The sequence below is a fragment of the Enhydra lutris genome, unplaced genomic scaffold, assembly GCF_002288905.1.
Source record: "Enhydra lutris kenyoni isolate GAN:26980312 unplaced genomic scaffold, ASM228890v2 scaffoldscaffold36, whole genome shotgun sequence".
Taxonomy (NCBI): domain Eukaryota; kingdom Metazoa; phylum Chordata; class Mammalia; order Carnivora; family Mustelidae; genus Enhydra; species Enhydra lutris.
The window spans coordinates 2,560,328-2,577,482 of NW_019154120.1; the positions used below are offsets into that span (position 1 = coordinate 2,560,328).

At 53.0% G+C, this 17,155-nt stretch overlaps 1 protein-coding gene across 4 annotated transcripts in view; it reads right to left on the reverse strand.

Moving 5' to 3' along the window:
- LOC111154310 (zinc finger protein 236) overlaps positions 1-17,155 on the reverse strand; it is a 103,895-nt gene that overhangs the window by 71,624 nt on the left and 15,116 nt on the right. For all 4 annotated transcript variants that reach the window (XM_022513825.1, XM_022513824.1, XM_022513823.1 and 1 more), the window contains 6 exons: positions 8,963-9,141; positions 6,197-6,321; positions 5,732-5,904; positions 3,752-3,895; positions 2,202-2,405; positions 1,096-1,324 (listed from right to left, as the gene is read on the reverse strand). In XM_022513825.1, coding sequence (XP_022369533.1) covers positions 1,096-1,324; positions 2,202-2,405; positions 3,752-3,895; positions 5,732-5,904; positions 6,197-6,321; positions 8,963-9,141 — 1,054 coding nt within the window. The remainder of the gene's footprint in view (positions 1-1,095; positions 1,325-2,201; positions 2,406-3,751; positions 3,896-5,731; positions 5,905-6,196; positions 6,322-8,962; positions 9,142-17,155) is intronic.

The following is a 17,155-nucleotide window of genomic DNA, read 5'->3' on the forward strand; positions in this document are numbered from 1 at the left end:
AGACACATGTGGGAGGGGTGCCCTTCCCCTTCCTTCCTCTCCGGACACCAGGAACAACCAGAGGATAAACTGCTTCAATCCCATCCCCCCGTGCTTCCCCTGGGACGAGGGGCAGATCGAGGGGACAAGGGGAGCAGAACTGCCATGGTCTGTGGTGGAGACAAGGGTCTCACAGCCACGTCAGCACTGCAAGGAGACGTGCTCAGGAGTGTCTGCGGCGATGACAGCGTCGGTCATTCCATGCCTCGCAGCAAGACGGCACTCGCTCCCCAAGACCTGGGGGAAGCAGAACGGTCAGAATCGCCGAGAAAACACTTCCAGAGGACACTGTTGCCCAAAAGACAGAAACCGATCGCATTCAGGGAAGATGTAGTGAGGCCCGGCCCCGTGTGAGAGCCACACGCGTTAGCCCACAGGGGAGCCAGAGACGAAGAGACTATATCCAGGCAGACAGCGGTCCAGGCGGGGGCCTGCGGGGCGGAAACACTGCGAGTGCTGCGAGTGCTGAGAGGAGAAAGGGCAAGCCCGAGTGTCCTCTAAGTGCTGCCCTCAGTGTCCACCAGAGCTCTCCGAGACAGCGGGAGAAAGGGGAGGAAGAAGACACCCCCGGCACAGAAAGCCTGTGGGAAGGATGGCCCTGGAGGCGCGTGCCTGCCCGGACAGCGCGGGAGCCGGGCCACACTGTGCCGTCAGTCCAGGGCAGGCCTGGCCATGCCCCCGGGCCAGGTTACCAAGAGCTCACAGACACCACGGAGCCAGAGGGGAGTGCTGAGGGGAAACGGCCGAAGGTCCGGCCCCGGAGCCATGCTTACAAGTCAGGAGATGGCAGTGCGGTGGCAAAGCAGGGGACAAAAGTGGCCAGAACGCGGCTGCGGGAAGGAGCAGCCACGACGACCCAGGAGTAAGCCTGGGGACTGGCAGGAAGAGACGCCGCTCACAGGGAACAGGCAGCCCAAAGTTTGCAACTGCTGAGGTTTTCAAATATCAAACAAATAAGTCGATACTGTCAGAGCAGTCAACAAGCGTATCGCCTTCGAAAGGAAAAATAAGCACCCCCGCCCCAAATGTCTGACCCTTAAAGCACATTCACATTACCAGGTAGAAACGGCGATTTCTTCTTTATGATTTTTTTTTCTTTTTTATCCAACTTCTCTGGGCTTTCTTGCTCTTTTTCCTGCTCTGCGTCTGTGGGGTGGGTCTGCTCACTCGAAGGGTGAGGAGCGTCCAGACTTGGCACCTGCGCGGAGGGCGTCCTGGCGCGGCTGGTGTCGTGAGCGTGCGCGGCAGCTGGAATTGAAGACAGCCCACTGTTTTCTAAGGCTTGCTAAGACAGAACAAAACTAACAGGTTAGCAGGTGGGAGGCCCAGTGCAGCCTGCCAAAATCAATGACAAAGACGCAACAAGGCTCTGCCCAGGGTTCTAACTGTGCCCTACTAGCTGCACAACTCGGCCCTGCCAACCGCCATTTACAAGCTAGACTTTTCGACTCTCTGAAGCCGAAATGTCCCCTCTGGAAGCTGACAGCTCACTTCCACCCAAAATGCAGTACGGTAACTAAAAGGGATTGGAATTAATTAACTTGACATTTAGAAATCTGACCTTAGACCTCTTTGGTTATCTCTAAACCAAACTGTGTTAAATTACAGTGGCTTCAACCACCCTTAAGACCTCGGCTGTCACGCACCCCAAGACTCCTTACACCAACTTGTTACCCCAAAGGCACAGGGAGGCGACAGGTTAGTTTTTACAACTGATCACTAAACAGGGAGGAGAAGGCTGGCCGGCTCTGTTTGCAAATCAAAGAAAGAGCTGAGGCTAAAGCTGGGCCAGGAGAGCAAACTCAGAAAAGTGTGCTCTGCCCTGTCTCCTTCTCCTCCTCTCCCACGTGGATGCGGCCCGTTCGCATGCTGCTATGAGAGGCAGACCGACTCGCTCCAATACTGACAGGAGATACAAGGAAGTTCTGAAAAGCCTGTTCTTTTCAACTAAATCAGCTGGAGAAAAAATTAAGTTTTAAACTGTTTTTTAAATTTATAGATTAACTGTTCAGAATTCTGCACTGTCCATGAACATATTTTGTTCGAAAAGAACATTTTCAACTGGGACGTGTATTTAAGGACGATTCCTTTCCTTGGACAAGCCCTGCCTATTCGTCTTCCAGGAACGATACCCAGGCTCGGGCACGGACCGAGAGCCTCACCTGCAGGATGTCCTGGTTGATGCCCACGGTTATGCTGAGCTGCTGGCCGGGCTGCGGGGGCTGGCTGGACTCCGCTGGCCCCGGCTCTGAGAGCTCCAGCAGCTGCTGGATGACGTCCGTCACAGCCTGGGAGTTCTGCTGGCTCGACGCAGACGTCACGTGGACTTCTGTCTGCTGGAGAGGTAACGTCTGAAACAGCGTGGCCTGAAACGCAGCGACATGGTCATTGAAAATGTAAGAAGTGCATTCATTTGTACTTCAATTTAAAAGAACAAAAACAGAAAGAAAGGAATAGGCTCATCTTCCTTACAACCATTAAAATCTAACAATATCCCAAACACAGATTTTAAATAAAACGCCTCACTGATTTTTACACAAAGCACAACATGGGTTCCTAAAGGAACGTATTGAATGAACTGTCCCACTGCACGTCTCAAAGGCTTCCTGAGTGTCAGGAAAGACGACCAGCCCAATGTGGGGGTGCGAGCTCACAGGCCTCACCTTCCCTCCTGTCCAGTAAAACACAGAAACAAAAGGGTCCCCAAATAAGAGAGAAACCACTGTGGCCAACATAATTCAGGAAACTTGGAAAACAGGGGCCCCGGTAGCATAAGTGCTCGGGAAAGCCACAGCCAAGGAGAGAAGCGCTCTGACCGCCCAGGCGCTCCGGGTCTGAAGCGCCACTCGGAAAGACGGTGCAAATCAGAGCCAGCACTGTGTGACGCACGCAGGTGGACACAGGGCCCACCCCCCGGGGCGGGTCTATGGCACGGGGACTCCTGCTCCGGAGTAGGGTGAGGAGCCACGTGAAGCTGCCACTGTCGTGAGAGAGGAGAACACAGTCGTAAACGAGAACGTGGTGCTTGAGACTAAACACGAGTTTCCGCGCCAGTGGGAGGTAGGTGCCGACGACACCAGCCACCCACCTGCCAGCCGGCTCTCGGGCGCAGGCTAATGCAGCGTCCGCTCTCCGCGCCGGGACGTGGGGCTCCCCACCAGCTGCGAGGGGCTGAGAGCGAACAGACAAGGCCACACTCGAGACTCCCACCAGAGCCTGAATGCAAGCGTGGCGGTGTGTGTCACACAATTTTACACAGAGTAGTTTCCCAAAAGGGCACAGCCTCAGGAAAACATTCCTACTGTCCCCTGAGACGTGGGAAAATATTATTTTTTTAAGAAATGTTATTTTGAAAGGATAACTGATTCTTAAGTCATCCCACAGGGATAACGATGATCCAACAGGAATCATCAACAGCACCGCAGGTAGCACAGTCTCCTAAATTCATCATTGCATTTTGGGTGATTTTCCCTGGCTCGATGACAGTCCATGCATCAGGACCAGCTGATACGATTCTGAAGTTTAAAAAGATCAATTCTCCTTAGCTCATTAAAAAAACAAGTAAATCCCTTACTTCCTCCTTTCACCCTAAAGAAGATGCTCACAGCACATCTGTGGTGCTAGATATTCTAAGGAATATTCCCCCTGAAAGGTCACGACCAAGATAACCGATCCGGCGGCAGGGGCCCCGCGCGGCGCTGGCCAGACGCACCGTTAGCACGTGAGCCGTCTCCGCGGGGCCCGCGGGGTTCTGCGCCCCGCCCACGTGCATCTTGCTGATGTGGGTGTTCAAGCTCCCGAGGCTTTTAAACACACAACTGCACTCGGTACAGTTATACGTGGGGCCATTCTTGACCTTAAAGGACAAAAGAGAAAAAACCATGTTTTACAATTAACCTTTAGATAAAAATACTTAAATTAGAGCCAATCCTCAGTTACCGTCCATGATAAGCAGCAGGAACAACGTAACCATGTAACATTACTTCTTCTTTCAAACCGGACGCCTCCAACATCATGACCCAAGTCCTCACCTGCCTTGCCAGTGTGAAATCAATGGAAATTTCAGTCTTCTATAAATTAGAACAGGTTCGGAAGTAAGAAGACACAGCTTCCAGTTGTTGTAATTTGGTGACAATAAGATGCCCGAGTCAGGTTCCCAGTTTCTCAGCAGTGCGCCCGGCGCGACCCAGTGTGAGCAGCCATCTAAGTCTCTACGCTACGAGCCGCGCCGGGCCACACGCCATGTGAGTGCTCATCACGGTTCCGGTGCTCCGCACCGGCAACCACGTTGTACAACTACGGTGAAGCCAACACGGGACCCTAGAGAGGACGGAAATGAAGCGGCGCCTCCAGGCATCCAGAAAATATCTGAATGACTCTGCCGTGATTCCAGCCAGCACTGGCTGTCCTTCTAACAAAGCCGGCCGGCTGGACAACGGACTGGACTTCTCCAAACATGGATGTTCTGTTCCTTTTCCAGCACCTTGTCAAGAACCAAATTTAAGGCTTTAGGTTCATCACAGGACTGGACAACATTTACAAACCAGTCCTTAGAGGTCATTGCTGGAACATGGCCACCTGCCCCACCACAGGTCCCAGGGGCTCGCAGGCCGGGAGCGCCCACCCTCTTGGAGAGGTGTCCTGGCCTCAGGAGCACGGGCGGGTACCTCACAGGGCAGCTCGGGGGGCCCAGGGAGGTCTCTCTGGGTGCCGCCCAAGTAAACGGCCATCCCGACGCCATCATCTGCGCACAGAGGCAGCTCCCCCAGAGTAACGGGGAGAGGCCACATCTACTCTCCTGAGCTCGAAAGGAAGCCACGCTCCACATTCTCACTGCCTCCCCATGGGTCTGGCTCTTAGAGCATAAAACGAAGCGTAACCCGCTGCGTGCGGAAGCTGAGTATGTTTACAAACCGCGTGAAGGGCGCAGGGCTTCTCTTATCTCAGTGATGCTGAGGGCATCAAGGGAAAAATAAAAGACACACATTCACTTTTAAGAATATGAGTCTTCATTCTGCAAAACAGTGACATAAAATGAAACGATCCATGATAAAAGTGTTTGTGTCGCTTCCACGTTAACGTATACCCTACAACTAGACTATAAATAAAACACCAAATCAGGAAAGAACAAAAGTTAACCTGCCTAAGAGAAATACGTGCAGACGTTCTACAGATCAGTACACTCCGCAGACAACGAGGGCAGCAGACGCGTGTCACCGCGGGAGCTGGTGCTGAGGGAAGTGCGCAGAGCAGCGCTCTGGCTGATGAAAGACGTCTATGAGGCCATCGGTGAGTTTAGCGATAGTAACAGGAAGAGGAAACATACTTTTTTCCCCTCAATTTATTTCCGGTCTCAATTTCTCAGACCTGACATGTCCGTGTTCCACGTCTGCTAAAGGGATGAGGCGTTACCGGACCGATGGCTGGTAACTGACAAGGGCAACGTGATCATTTCTAAACCTTTGTCAAAGCCGTAATAGCATCCGTAAGACCACGAGCAGATAACATTCTATAGCTCTCCCCCGGGTAAGCCGAAAAGGTGTCTAGAGAGAGATACGTGTCTGCTTCTTGTGTGACACAAAGTCTGCGCTGCACAAACCGTAATCTGCATTTCAGAACCTCGGGCTCCTGCACGCGCCCCGGAGCTGTCTACCGCACCCGGGAGCACCACAGGCCCGAGAGCGACGTTTACCTCAGAGTGGACTCTCTGCACGTGGGACTGGAGATTCCCTTTTTGAGAAAAGGCAGCAGGACAGAAGGCACAGGCGTGGGGTTTTTCACCTGTATGCTTGACCATGTGCGTCTGCAGGGCCCCCTTCTGGTTAAAAGCCTTCCCACATTCACTACATTTAAACGGCCTTTCACCTGGAGAGGGAGAAACACGATCAAAATATAATTCCACATGTGTGAACACCTGACAGATTAAAGGGGAGATACATCGCCCCCAAACCCAAGACCCCAAACCCAAGACCCCAAACCCACCTGTGCGGACAGAGCTCGCCCATGGTGTGGACTCCCACATGCAACCGCCCACTCCAAGGCCACCAAGCAAAGGACAGAAGCGGCAGCCCGACCTCCCGGGTCTAGCTGGTCGGAGGCACATGTTCTCTCCTCTAAGCCGTACTGTAAATGGCCCCAAAGTGAACGTATTTCATACCTGTGTGTATCCTAATATGCCGAGTTAACTGACTGGGCTTTTGAAACGTCTTTCCACAGTGTGGGCATGAATATGTGAATCCACTCCTGTCGATGTTCCGATTATAAGACCTTGTACTCGATACCCTGGTATGACACGGGAGGAAAACGTTCATGAAGTCGTCTCCTCTGTGTCACAAGCTCAAAATTAAAATGCAGTCAGCACGTGTGGCTGACTGGCGGTGAGAACACGGGCTATGAGACATCCGCCCCACAGGAATGCGCGTCTCCGCAGACACAGAAACTCAGACGTGCAGTCGTTCTGTGTGTTCTGTACCATAAAATTCATGTTTCCCCAACTAAGGGGAGAGAAACTTTGTTTCCTTGCAGGGGAGAGGTGAGACTGTCCCTTCTGGACACAGCTCTACCTGCGGTCCTCAGATGTAAGATGGGTGTGCACGCGTCCCCACCTGCCGTGTCTCGTGTCCTCCTCCGGCCTCCCTGATCTCACCACCCCCCGCAGGCCGACGATCTCAAAGTCCTCCCTCCGGCAACCCTGACACCAGCCCTACGCATTCCCCCCACTCTGCCTGACGGCTCTGCACTCAGCTCCCTGGGGGCTGTGAGCTCCTGGGAACCAAACAGGGCTCTGTTCCTCCCCAACCTGCTGCTCTCCCAGAGCGGAAAACAGCAGCTCCCAGTTGGGCAAGCTTAAACCTCAGGAGTCGCCCAGATTCTCTATCTCACCCCTGGCTTCAAGTTCATCTTCAAAAGCTACTGATTCCACTCAAAACACCGCCGGAGATGCTCAGGCCTCACCCACTCTCCAACTGTCCGACCACCACTGCCTGCTGTGACGGTTCACCAGCCTCCCTGCCCCACCACCACCCCCCAGCAGCCACGCCACAGGGGAACCTGGGACAGGCTTCCCACTACCCTTGGGATCAGCCCCCATTCCCAGGATGGCCTCCTGAGGCCCTCAGCCCCAGCACCCTGCCTTCTTCACACCCGGTGCCAGCAAGCTCCCCTCCGCAGCGGGCTCCCCAGCGCCAGCCTCCTTTCTGCTTTCAAATGCAGGGAAAACTCACTGCAGAGGGGCTGTGCCAATGGCTCTGCCTCTGCTGCAGTCCCCTTCCTCCCGCAGGGCCCTCCTCCCTTCGGACACCCCCCTCAGCACGGCCTGCCTAGCACAGCCCGCTCACCAGCCTGCCCGCCCTCCTGGCACTGCGCCGGGGCAGTCCGGTTCTGCGTCCCTCTCCGCACGAGCACTCCCTGAAACCTTTCCACGGACTTCTCTCTCTGAGAAGCCAGCACGATGTGAGGACGAGGCTGTGTGTCTGGCCCATCCCTCCAGCTCAGAGGGGCCGGAAGCCAGCGGGGCCAGCTGCATGCTGACCGCCTAGACGCCATTCATCATCTCTCCAAAAACCTCAGACACACACCCAACCTGCTGTGTTCAAACTCCACCCAGGTAGGAACCCAGTGTGCGGGAGCACTCGCAGCATGGTCTGGGCCCTGCTAGCCGAGGGCAGGCAAAGTGGGGCAGGGGGAGGCAGGCTGGCCCCACGGGGGGCACAGTCCATGCCGCTAACAAGCGCCTAGCAGGGTAAACGAATCCTACAGAGTCTTCCCGGGGCTGTGCGCGTCATTAGCTGGCGTGGAAGCCGCCGCCGTGCTTGCGGCTGCCGTTCAGGGGCGCATGGCGCGCAGGCTCGTCCACGGGCGACAGCGGACACGGCCGTCCACTCACGGGCGCACCCGGGCCAGAAGGCACTTCGCCTTCTGTTTCATTAAGAAAATTTTGAATTTTCTTAAGTTAAATAAAAAAATTAAGAAGTTTTGATAAAAATATATAATCAGGAATATACCAAATATGAAACTCAGGAAGACACGTTAAGTTCTACTAGAAGTAAGTGCATATGTGTATTTAAATATGGTCACGCTTGTTCAAATCATGAGCTCGAAAACAAGACAATTAGGGTCTAAATCCTGAAGCTTGAAACCTCCGAGCTATAAAACCGTGGGAAAGTGACTCAGTCCTGTACCTAGAGCTTCTCACCCACAAAGGGGGGACACAAAGTCTCCTGGTCTGACAGCGCTGCCTGCAGAGACCCCATTTTCCTCACACACGTTCGCGGACACACTAAGCGCAGCATCGGGAACGCAGAGCTTCTGAACAGGGAGTGAGACACACCAGTTTGTTAAACGGGCTGCCCCGGCCCTGTGGACCTGCTTCTCACAGCTCATGACTTACCTGGGGAAACGTTCAGCCAACACCTCGTCCTACAGCCTTCAACACTGTGCTACTGCTAGAGAGTTCTGCTCCGGTAGCCTGATGCTTTAGAAGCCTGAGCTTTCTCCGCGCCCCAGGCCTGCGCGTCCGAACAGCTGTCCCGACACCACGCCGGACCGGCCACCACTGAGCTGCTATTGCCTTTTTTTTTTTTAAATGTGTGGCATATGGCAACTCTATCCTATCTTTTTTTTTAAAAGATTATTTGTTTATTTATTTGACAGAGAGAGAGACATCACAAGTAGGCAGAGAGGCAGGCAGAGAGAGGAGGAAGCAGGCTCCCTGCTGAGCAGAGAGCCCCATGCGGGACTCGATCCCAGGACCCTGAGATCATGACCTGAGCTGAAGGCAGAGGCTCAACCCAGTGAGCCACCCAGGCACCCCTGCGCTGCTCTTTCTGGAGCAGACAGTGTACCGAAGCCACCCCAGGCAAGCGCACCTGCTGTTAACACAGGGCACAGACTTGTCTTCCCAAGCCCCAGCAGAGGCTCGCACCTGATCTTGTAGTGCGTCTTCGCGTGCTCCTTCAGCTGGGAGGGCGTCTCGAAGTCCTTCCCGCAGGCCTTGCAGGCGTGCGGCCGGCCGCCGGCCAGCTCCTGCCGGTGCTCCTCCATGTGCGTGGCCAGCTGGCTCTGTAGGGCGAACTCATCCCCGCACTCGGAGCAGATGAGACTCTGCAAAAGACAAGCCCAGCCCTGAGCAGAGGGAACACCTCGAAACGGCAGCGTCCTCAAAGAACGGGTGCGCAAGCGGCCGATACCCCGATCACGCTCTCCTCTGGAACACGCGCTGTTCTCACTCTCCAAGAACACGTCACCGTGTCCAAATACGCTTCTGGGAAAACCGTCCTGACCGGAACAGAGCGCGGCCCAGGGAAGCAAGCGGCGGCGAGCGGGGGCCGCTGTGGGCACGCACGGGCGTGGTGCACACCTGTGTGGACCGAACGTGCGAGAAGCAGAAGGATGTCGCCACAGAAGGGTCGGGACAGAGCTCAGAGTAGGACGAGAGTCTGCAGACTACCCTGACATAAAACTCCCGCCGATAAACCTCTGAACGGAAACACTATCACGGTCACCACCTGTTTCACGGGCGCCTCCCAGGGAGGCCCGGGTCCCCACCCGGACACAGTCTGCCCCACGCTGGACACCGGTGTGGTCTGAACGCACCAAGGAAAAAGCACAGAACACACGCGGGACCACAAGGACTTATTGCGAAAAGCAAAGAACGTAAAACAGCTCAATTTTAATATGTGAATAATATTTTAGATACAGTTTCAAAATAAATATATTAAAATAAAATTCATTTCTTTTTTTTTTTAAACTCTTTTAATATGGCTACTATAGATTTTCAACGACTCCTCTGTCCGTTAGGTAACAGCTGTCCGTGTGTCCTGGAGTTGGGCCGGTTCAGGACGAGCTGTGCCTCCGAGTGCTCACCATGGTAAAGTCACAGCACCTGCCCCCACAGGGCACCAGAAAGTCCCACAGAGCAGTGCATGGAAGACACTCAACGGAGAGAGGGCCTGGACGGGGGCCCCGCGGGAGGAGCCGCTGCGGAGGACGGTGCTGCAGGGGCTGACTCAGATTCTGCCGTACGGGCTTTTAAACCATCCCCAACAGACTGTCCAAACACGGAGGAAAAATGAGTGTAACCAGTCAGTGAGCAGACACTGTCATTTCCAAATAACAACAACAAAACAGATAAAATAAATTCTATGTTAATATATTCTATTTGGAAAATATATCCAAAATATTATTCACATATTTGAAATTATTGAGCTTTTCTTCCATCAGACTTTCTTCCAATCCCTGCACATTACAGCCCTGTAGACGTTAGTAAACCCCATTAAAATGAGTAATTCACCAATAATGAGAGGCATCCTTGGAAAAAAAGACGAGCTAAAGGGAATATTCTGAGCAACCCAATGATTTCAACGCAAATAACTTTGCTAGTATTATTATAGAATAATTTAAGGAAATAATGAGCTACTAAATTGTCAGCATCTTGTTGATAACAAAGAAAATTCTTTTTAGGAAACTGTCAAAAAGAAAAAAATACCTAACAAAATTTGCTGCCTCTCTTTAAAAAAAAAAAGAACTCCTAAATCTGTATGGCAAAATATTCGTCCTTGCTCAGGACTGCCCCGGGTGTCCCTTCTTATAATTGTAAAATAAAACTTGGTTCCTCGACCTGTCCTGTCTCCCCTTACTATCTTACTGCTCTGGCCCTGGTGCATCCTTTTTACTTACTTTTTTACCATATGATCAGATTAGAGTATTGTAGGAGCTATCCACACTCGTCCCTTCCCAGAGCACAGCTTACTCACTTGGCAAAAGCAAGGGCAAGGCCCCCGGGGACACAAGGAAACCAGCTCGTGCTGGAGAGTGGAGAGTGTCTCTGTCTCTGCTTCACACCCAGAGAGCCCCAGGAGCCAGGACGTGATTCCCATCCGCTCCAGCAGCTGGCCACACTTGAGGGATCCAAGCAAGGAGCCCCACACCTTGCTTCCCCACCGACAGCTAAGGGACATGGCCCTGTCCTGTGTTCTGCATACTCAGAGCGGACGTCTCTCCTCGAGGCTACACGTGGTAACTGCTTTCTCCCCCAGAACAGACCCGTGGGATAATTTCCATCACGGATGAGTGACAAGCAGAGCTCATCAAGGGAATGCACGGCACTCTGGTCAGCCCCCATCTTGCTGAAGGTCTCATTTCTACAGGTCAGAGTTTAAAATACAATAATACTAACGGCTGCGAGCCTGACCCCCATAACACCTGTCCTTCTGGCTCCCCACCGGGGGCCACCGCGTGACCTTTCCGGCGGCCCCATCTCTGAGACCCTCAGGTACACCGTCCACACTTAGCAGCGAACGTCCCCTCCAGGCCCTGGGCTACCTCAGGAGCCTCTGGGTTCCCCATTCCACGGCCAAGCCCTCAACTGAGTTAAGTTCAGTACACTTTTTCACTGTAATTTCCATTTGGTTCTTCTCGCTTCAGTTTCATTCTTTTGTTTGTTTCAAAACAATTCACAAAGCAATTTTATGATGACTGCTTTAAAATCTTTGCCAACTAATTCCAACATCGGGCTCCCTTCAGTGTGGGAATCTGCCATCTTTTCTCGATGCCGTTGGAACTACCGTGGTTCTCGGTCTACTGAGTATCTTCAGCCAGACCCTGAGCACTTGGAGTGCTACGTTGGGAGCCTCCAGACCAGATGGCAGTCCCTCCGCCCAGATGCGGCCGGGGACCTCGTCATGGGGAGGCTCACTGCAGATCCCGCGGCCCCGGCGCGGAAAGCTCGGGGCGGACCCGTCCGTCCTGCGCCCTGTGGTTAACTCTCCCTGCCGTCAGGTGCCGTGAGGCTCAGCTCCCCGCCGGGGCTGGCAGGGTCCGAGCGCTGCCTGCTTCCGGGCACAGCGTGAGAGGTCGGCTTCCCGCCTTGCTCTGCTGACACAATCAGGCGGGGGAGCCTGGGTCCCACCTCCTTCTGTCCAGAGACGGATGCAAGATGAGCTCGGCACTAACCCCCGCGGGCATGGGATCAGAGGGCTACCCGTTTCTGAGGACGGGGGCAGGAGGGGATGGAGGGTCCCTCGCAGCCCTGCTGAGCAGCTTTCCAGCTGGTACGTGGCTGGAGGCAGGCATCGTCAAAAAGATTTTCTGTCGCAAACCACTCTCTGGCCAGTTTTGGCTAAGGGGAAGCAGCTATCCTGGAAGCACTTTTACGTCTGTGCCTGCCGGCAGAAGGCTACAGGCTTCTCCAGCAACGGGTGTGCGGGAGGGAATGAAAAACCCCAATTAACTGATGGCCGTACCACTCCTGGGCCGGCCTTCTTCCCGCCCCCCAGCCCTCTGTCAGTGGGTTATGTTCTCACTGGTGGCGAAGTGGGGCGGGGCGGGGGGCTCCGTGTCAGCTGGACTCTCACAGGTCAGTTCTGCATGTGACCGGAGGTCAGGACTTCTTCCTGTATTACTCATACCATATTCAGACCAAGTCGCCGAGAAATAAATACATGCCAACAGAGAAATGTAGCCAAAGCTGTGTTGTTTTAACATACGTGGGAAAGACTGATAATCGTATTCCGATATCTACTTTTTTCTTACCCGGGAACACATTTCCTCACAGAGCACACAGCTCTCTGACTCAAAACACTACCGCCCACCACCCCATGTGAGGACTGTGCGCTCCCGCGTGCGGACCAGGCCTCGCAGGAGAAGCGTGGCCTCTCCCTCCTCCTTTTCATTGAGCCACAGGAGGGGTGATTCAGACAGAGAGGAGGGCAGGTGGGGTCCCGGGCAGCCTTGGAGGGCACAACAGCCCTACCAGCAAAGAACTATACAAGGCCACACAGGAGACAGAGGCAACCTCTGAACCTGGGCCCTAACACGACCCTGTCAGAAAAGAGTACTCTATTTCTCACACCAGGCCCATGTATTTTCACACCTGAAACAGCAAAGCCTTTTTGCTTCTGCCCCTGGAAAACCCGTCAGGAACTCCTGCCCGGCGTGGGGTGATGATATCAGGGGACTGAGTATCTCTCCCCAGCCTCCAGAAGCTTCTCCAGGCAGCAGATGCCGTGGCCAAGACAGAGCATCCACACTCCTCCCACCACCTGCTGCGGACCCCAGCCCCGCTGAAGCCCTCTGTTTGCCACTTGCTCTCCCATGATCACTCAGGGTCTGAGAGATGCGAGTCTTTCAGACTCAAAGAGAAAAAAGAGAAGACAGGACAGCAATAGTGATAGAAATGTGAAGTCTACATCTCCGGAAATACTGCTCCTCAAAGATCTTTTTAGGGAAAAAAAGAGTCAGGATGGAACGCTGATGTCCTCGCACCCGTGACAGTGAAAGGGAAAGACAGCGGGGGTGTCAGCGATGACACTGAGGGCCAGGTGAGACTAGATGACGTCATTGCACAGCTTCAAACCACAGAAACTGGACACCAGCAAAGGACCGTCATCAGAGGGAAGGACAGTGAGCTCCGGCTGGAGGAACAACATGGGAAAGAAGACGGACGAAGCATGTGGAAGAGAAAATACAATGGAGGGAAGATTCTAAAACGAACGTCCAAGAAACTAAGAACTGCTGGAAATGATGAATCCCTGCTCTTCCCCTGCCCCGCCACGTGGACAGTCACGGCGGATTTAGAAGCCAGCTCCAAAGCAGCAGTGCAGTGAGTAGCAGGGTGCCGCGAGGGGACAGCCACCACACCCCCCGGGAGGCCCTTTGAGAGCAGCCCCATACCCGCACCCCGGGTTCACCTCATGTTCCCAGCGCAGACCCCACATCCCCACTGTCCTGACGCCTTCCTCACGCCATCACACGGGCTGCACACACGCTAGCTGGCGGCCCGTGTCCCCCACTCCGATCAGGTTCTGCTCCCATCCCCGCAGGCGGCCGCTCCCAGCACCGGCGCCCGCTGCCTTCACCCAGCGTCTCCACTGCCCAGCGACAGCAGAGGCCGCAGCAGGACAGACGCACAGCGGAGCCGGGGCGCCGGCCCCCTCAGGGGAGATGTGAGCCTGAGAACCTCTGCGAAGGTGGGTTTGGGGGTCACTGTGGGGAAGGCAGGGCACAGCGACCATCCGCGTGCACTGGGGCGTCCCGGGCGTAAAGGCTGTGCGGGCCCGATCCGCGTAGGGCAGCTTCTCACGGGGCTGCTAAGTGAGTCAGACAAGGACCTGCTGGGCTGCGGGGCTCAGAGCTCTGAACAGGAACAAAACCACCCTCAGGCTGGGCGGGAGCAGGAAAGCTCCAGACCCAGCGCGGACCTGCCACCGCCCAGCGGGAGCCCCTCGGGCCTCTGAGCACCACCCACTGCAGCAAGGTCCTTTCTGGGGTCTGCAAGGGCTCTGTGATCAGGAGCGTGTGAAGGTCACGGAGCCTGGGAGGGTGCGCGGCAGGGACGGCAGGGGTGGTGTCTGGCGAAGTTTGTAACTAATCCAGGTAAAGGATTCACTGTTCCCGAGTATTCACTGCACAGACTTTTCAAGAGCGAAATTTCTCAAAACAAGAAGGGGGATACGCCATCACTACATACGGCGATGACTTATAATGATCAGCAGCTGTTTTATTTTAGAATCCCCCCCACATGCTAGTGAAAACAAAAATTCTTATTACTACTTGTAGACAGGGCCACACAGCTGAAAGCGCAAAGAGAATCCGGCAGGACGGCAGGTGACAAATCTTACATAAAAACACTCCTCTCCTGTAGACAAATGACAAACACCCAACAGAAAGGCCCCTGCAATGGCATTAATAAAAATCCTAGAACCGTTCAGGACTTAAATAACATACTGAATCCACATGAACAAAACAGTACCAAGATTTTTTTTGCTTTTTGGGGGTTTTTGGTGGCAGCAAAGCAAGGTTTACTGACCGACAGTAAAGTGATACAAGCTCCCGAGGAGGAAGGGGACCTGAGAGCGTCGCCACGGGTGCTTCTAAGTCTGGGGTTCGATCTGATTAACCTCCCTGTGCCCTTCATCCAGTCGGGTGTTTGCCGTCTACCTATCACGTGGGAAAGGGGGGACAGCTACGGAGGTGTTTGGACCATGAAGATTCAGTATTGTAAACACACGCATCTTCCCCTGTAACAATCTAAGAATTTAATTCAAAGTGAAAATACCAACTGATTTTTAAAAAAGGCAAAATTCTAATGTTCATATTAATAATAAACCAGAAAAGGAAAACAGGAAGCACACGAACATTTGCTTATCATGACAGAGAGACAGAGCAAAGACAACGCGGAAACACGAGGTGGTGGTGGTGCCCGGGAGCCCTGGGAGGAGCGGGCAGAGGGTACAGGAGGCCGCGGTTCTTCTGATGCTCCTTGTTCCTGCCACTTTGACTTATAAGAGTAAGTTACTCTCCAGATATTGAAACTGACCCCCCCCCACCGCCCTCAACTCCTACTCTGCCTTGGACTGTCTTTGTGGTCACACCAACTGGACCTACGTCAAGGGCAGTTAGTGCACTTGGGAAGGGACGGGCCTCAAACATGACACAGACTGAACCCACGAGCCCCGGACGTCCTTTGGATCCCACACGACGTTCAGTGGGTTGACTGACAGGGGCTGAGCCAGGCGTGAACGAGTGTGCCAGTACTGGAGTCCGGGTCCCCGTGGTGGAGGACGGGAGGGAGGCTTATGGGAGTCCTGGAAGGGGAGACTGGAGGTGGAAGGATTGGTGTGAACCCCCGGATTGTACAATGCATGTGTGTGCTGTGCCCCATGTGCACCTGCGCTGTGAGATGTGGTGGGGTTTTAGGAAATCATTTCAGATTTGGGAAGTACGTCTAAGCAAGCGCAAGAACCAGATTCTGAAGATGGACAGACCGCTCGCTGTAGCCTGTTTGTACAGACACGAGGCTAAAAACCACCTACGAGTCTGCCAGGGCAACCTGCTGGTCACGGTATGTGTGTCCACATGGAATGCCATGTGCTGATGAAAAGAATGAGACACCCCTGCCCCCCCCGTGCACGGCAGTGTCCCAAGAGCGGAGGCACAGTCCGCACAAGACAAAAGGCACAGAATGGATGGCCCGTGTTAACAGGGCTGCAGAGGAGATCTGCGTGCGCCCAGGATGCCTGGGGAAAGACACAGAAGCTACTTCCAGAAGAACAGGAAATCACGCTTGGCTCCCTCGGCTACTCACGGCTCCCACTACGCACACGCAGAACTCAGTCCAGAGGACTTTAATACACCATTTAATGTAGGCGCTCTCTGCTTTTCAAAAAAACCAAAAAAGCGATGAGTGAGACGAGGCATAGCTGCACTCGGCGGGGGAGGTGCAGAGCAGCTCAGGCTCTAGAACGTCATGTGGCATTCTACAAAGAAGGTGAAAAAGTAGTATTACTCCAGTAAATCCAACTACAGGAATCTATCCTAATGAAATAATTAAAGATACATAAGAAGATGCACTATGTAGAGTATTTAGAAAGTATAAATAAATGTTAAATAACAGAAGAAATGATTGCATATCATTGTGCTATATCCGGACACAAGAGACTAAGAAAGTAGCTTAAAATACTGACATGGGGAAGCCTTCATCCTACAGCCGGTGAAAATGGGGGAGACACGTCTGTAAATATATTAGGGAAAAAGGGCAGGTTAAAAGCAGCAGCATAAACATTTTTGAATTAAAAAACTATTCTTCAGGGACGCCTGGGTGGCTCAGTCGTTCAGTATCTGCCTTCAGCTCAAGTCGTGATCCTGGGGTCCTGGGATGCAGCCCCGCATCGGGCTCCCTGCTTAGAGGGAGTCCTGCTTCCCCCTCTCCCACTCCCCCTTCCCCCTGCTTGTGTTCCCTCTCTCTGTGTGTTTCTCTCTGTCAAATAAATAAATAAAATCTTAAAAAAAAAAAAAAAAAAGAAAGCTATTCTTAAATAGTTATGGAAAGCATATATAGCAAAAAAAAAAAAAAAAAGTCTGAAAGACTGCACATGCATTCTCTCCAGATTTTGTGATTCTTGGTTCTTCTAATAATATTGCTCTTGTTAATCTTTAGTTTCTAATTTTGTTCCAAAATAAACACACATTTATACAATAACTTTTACAAAGATAAAAATAGTTTATATTAAAAAGTAAAGATGTATAAAAAGAAGAGATGAGCGTATATAGAAAGTATGAACTTAATTTTTATATATGCAATTTAAATACTGGATTTGTTTTTCTGTTTCAGGAGGAA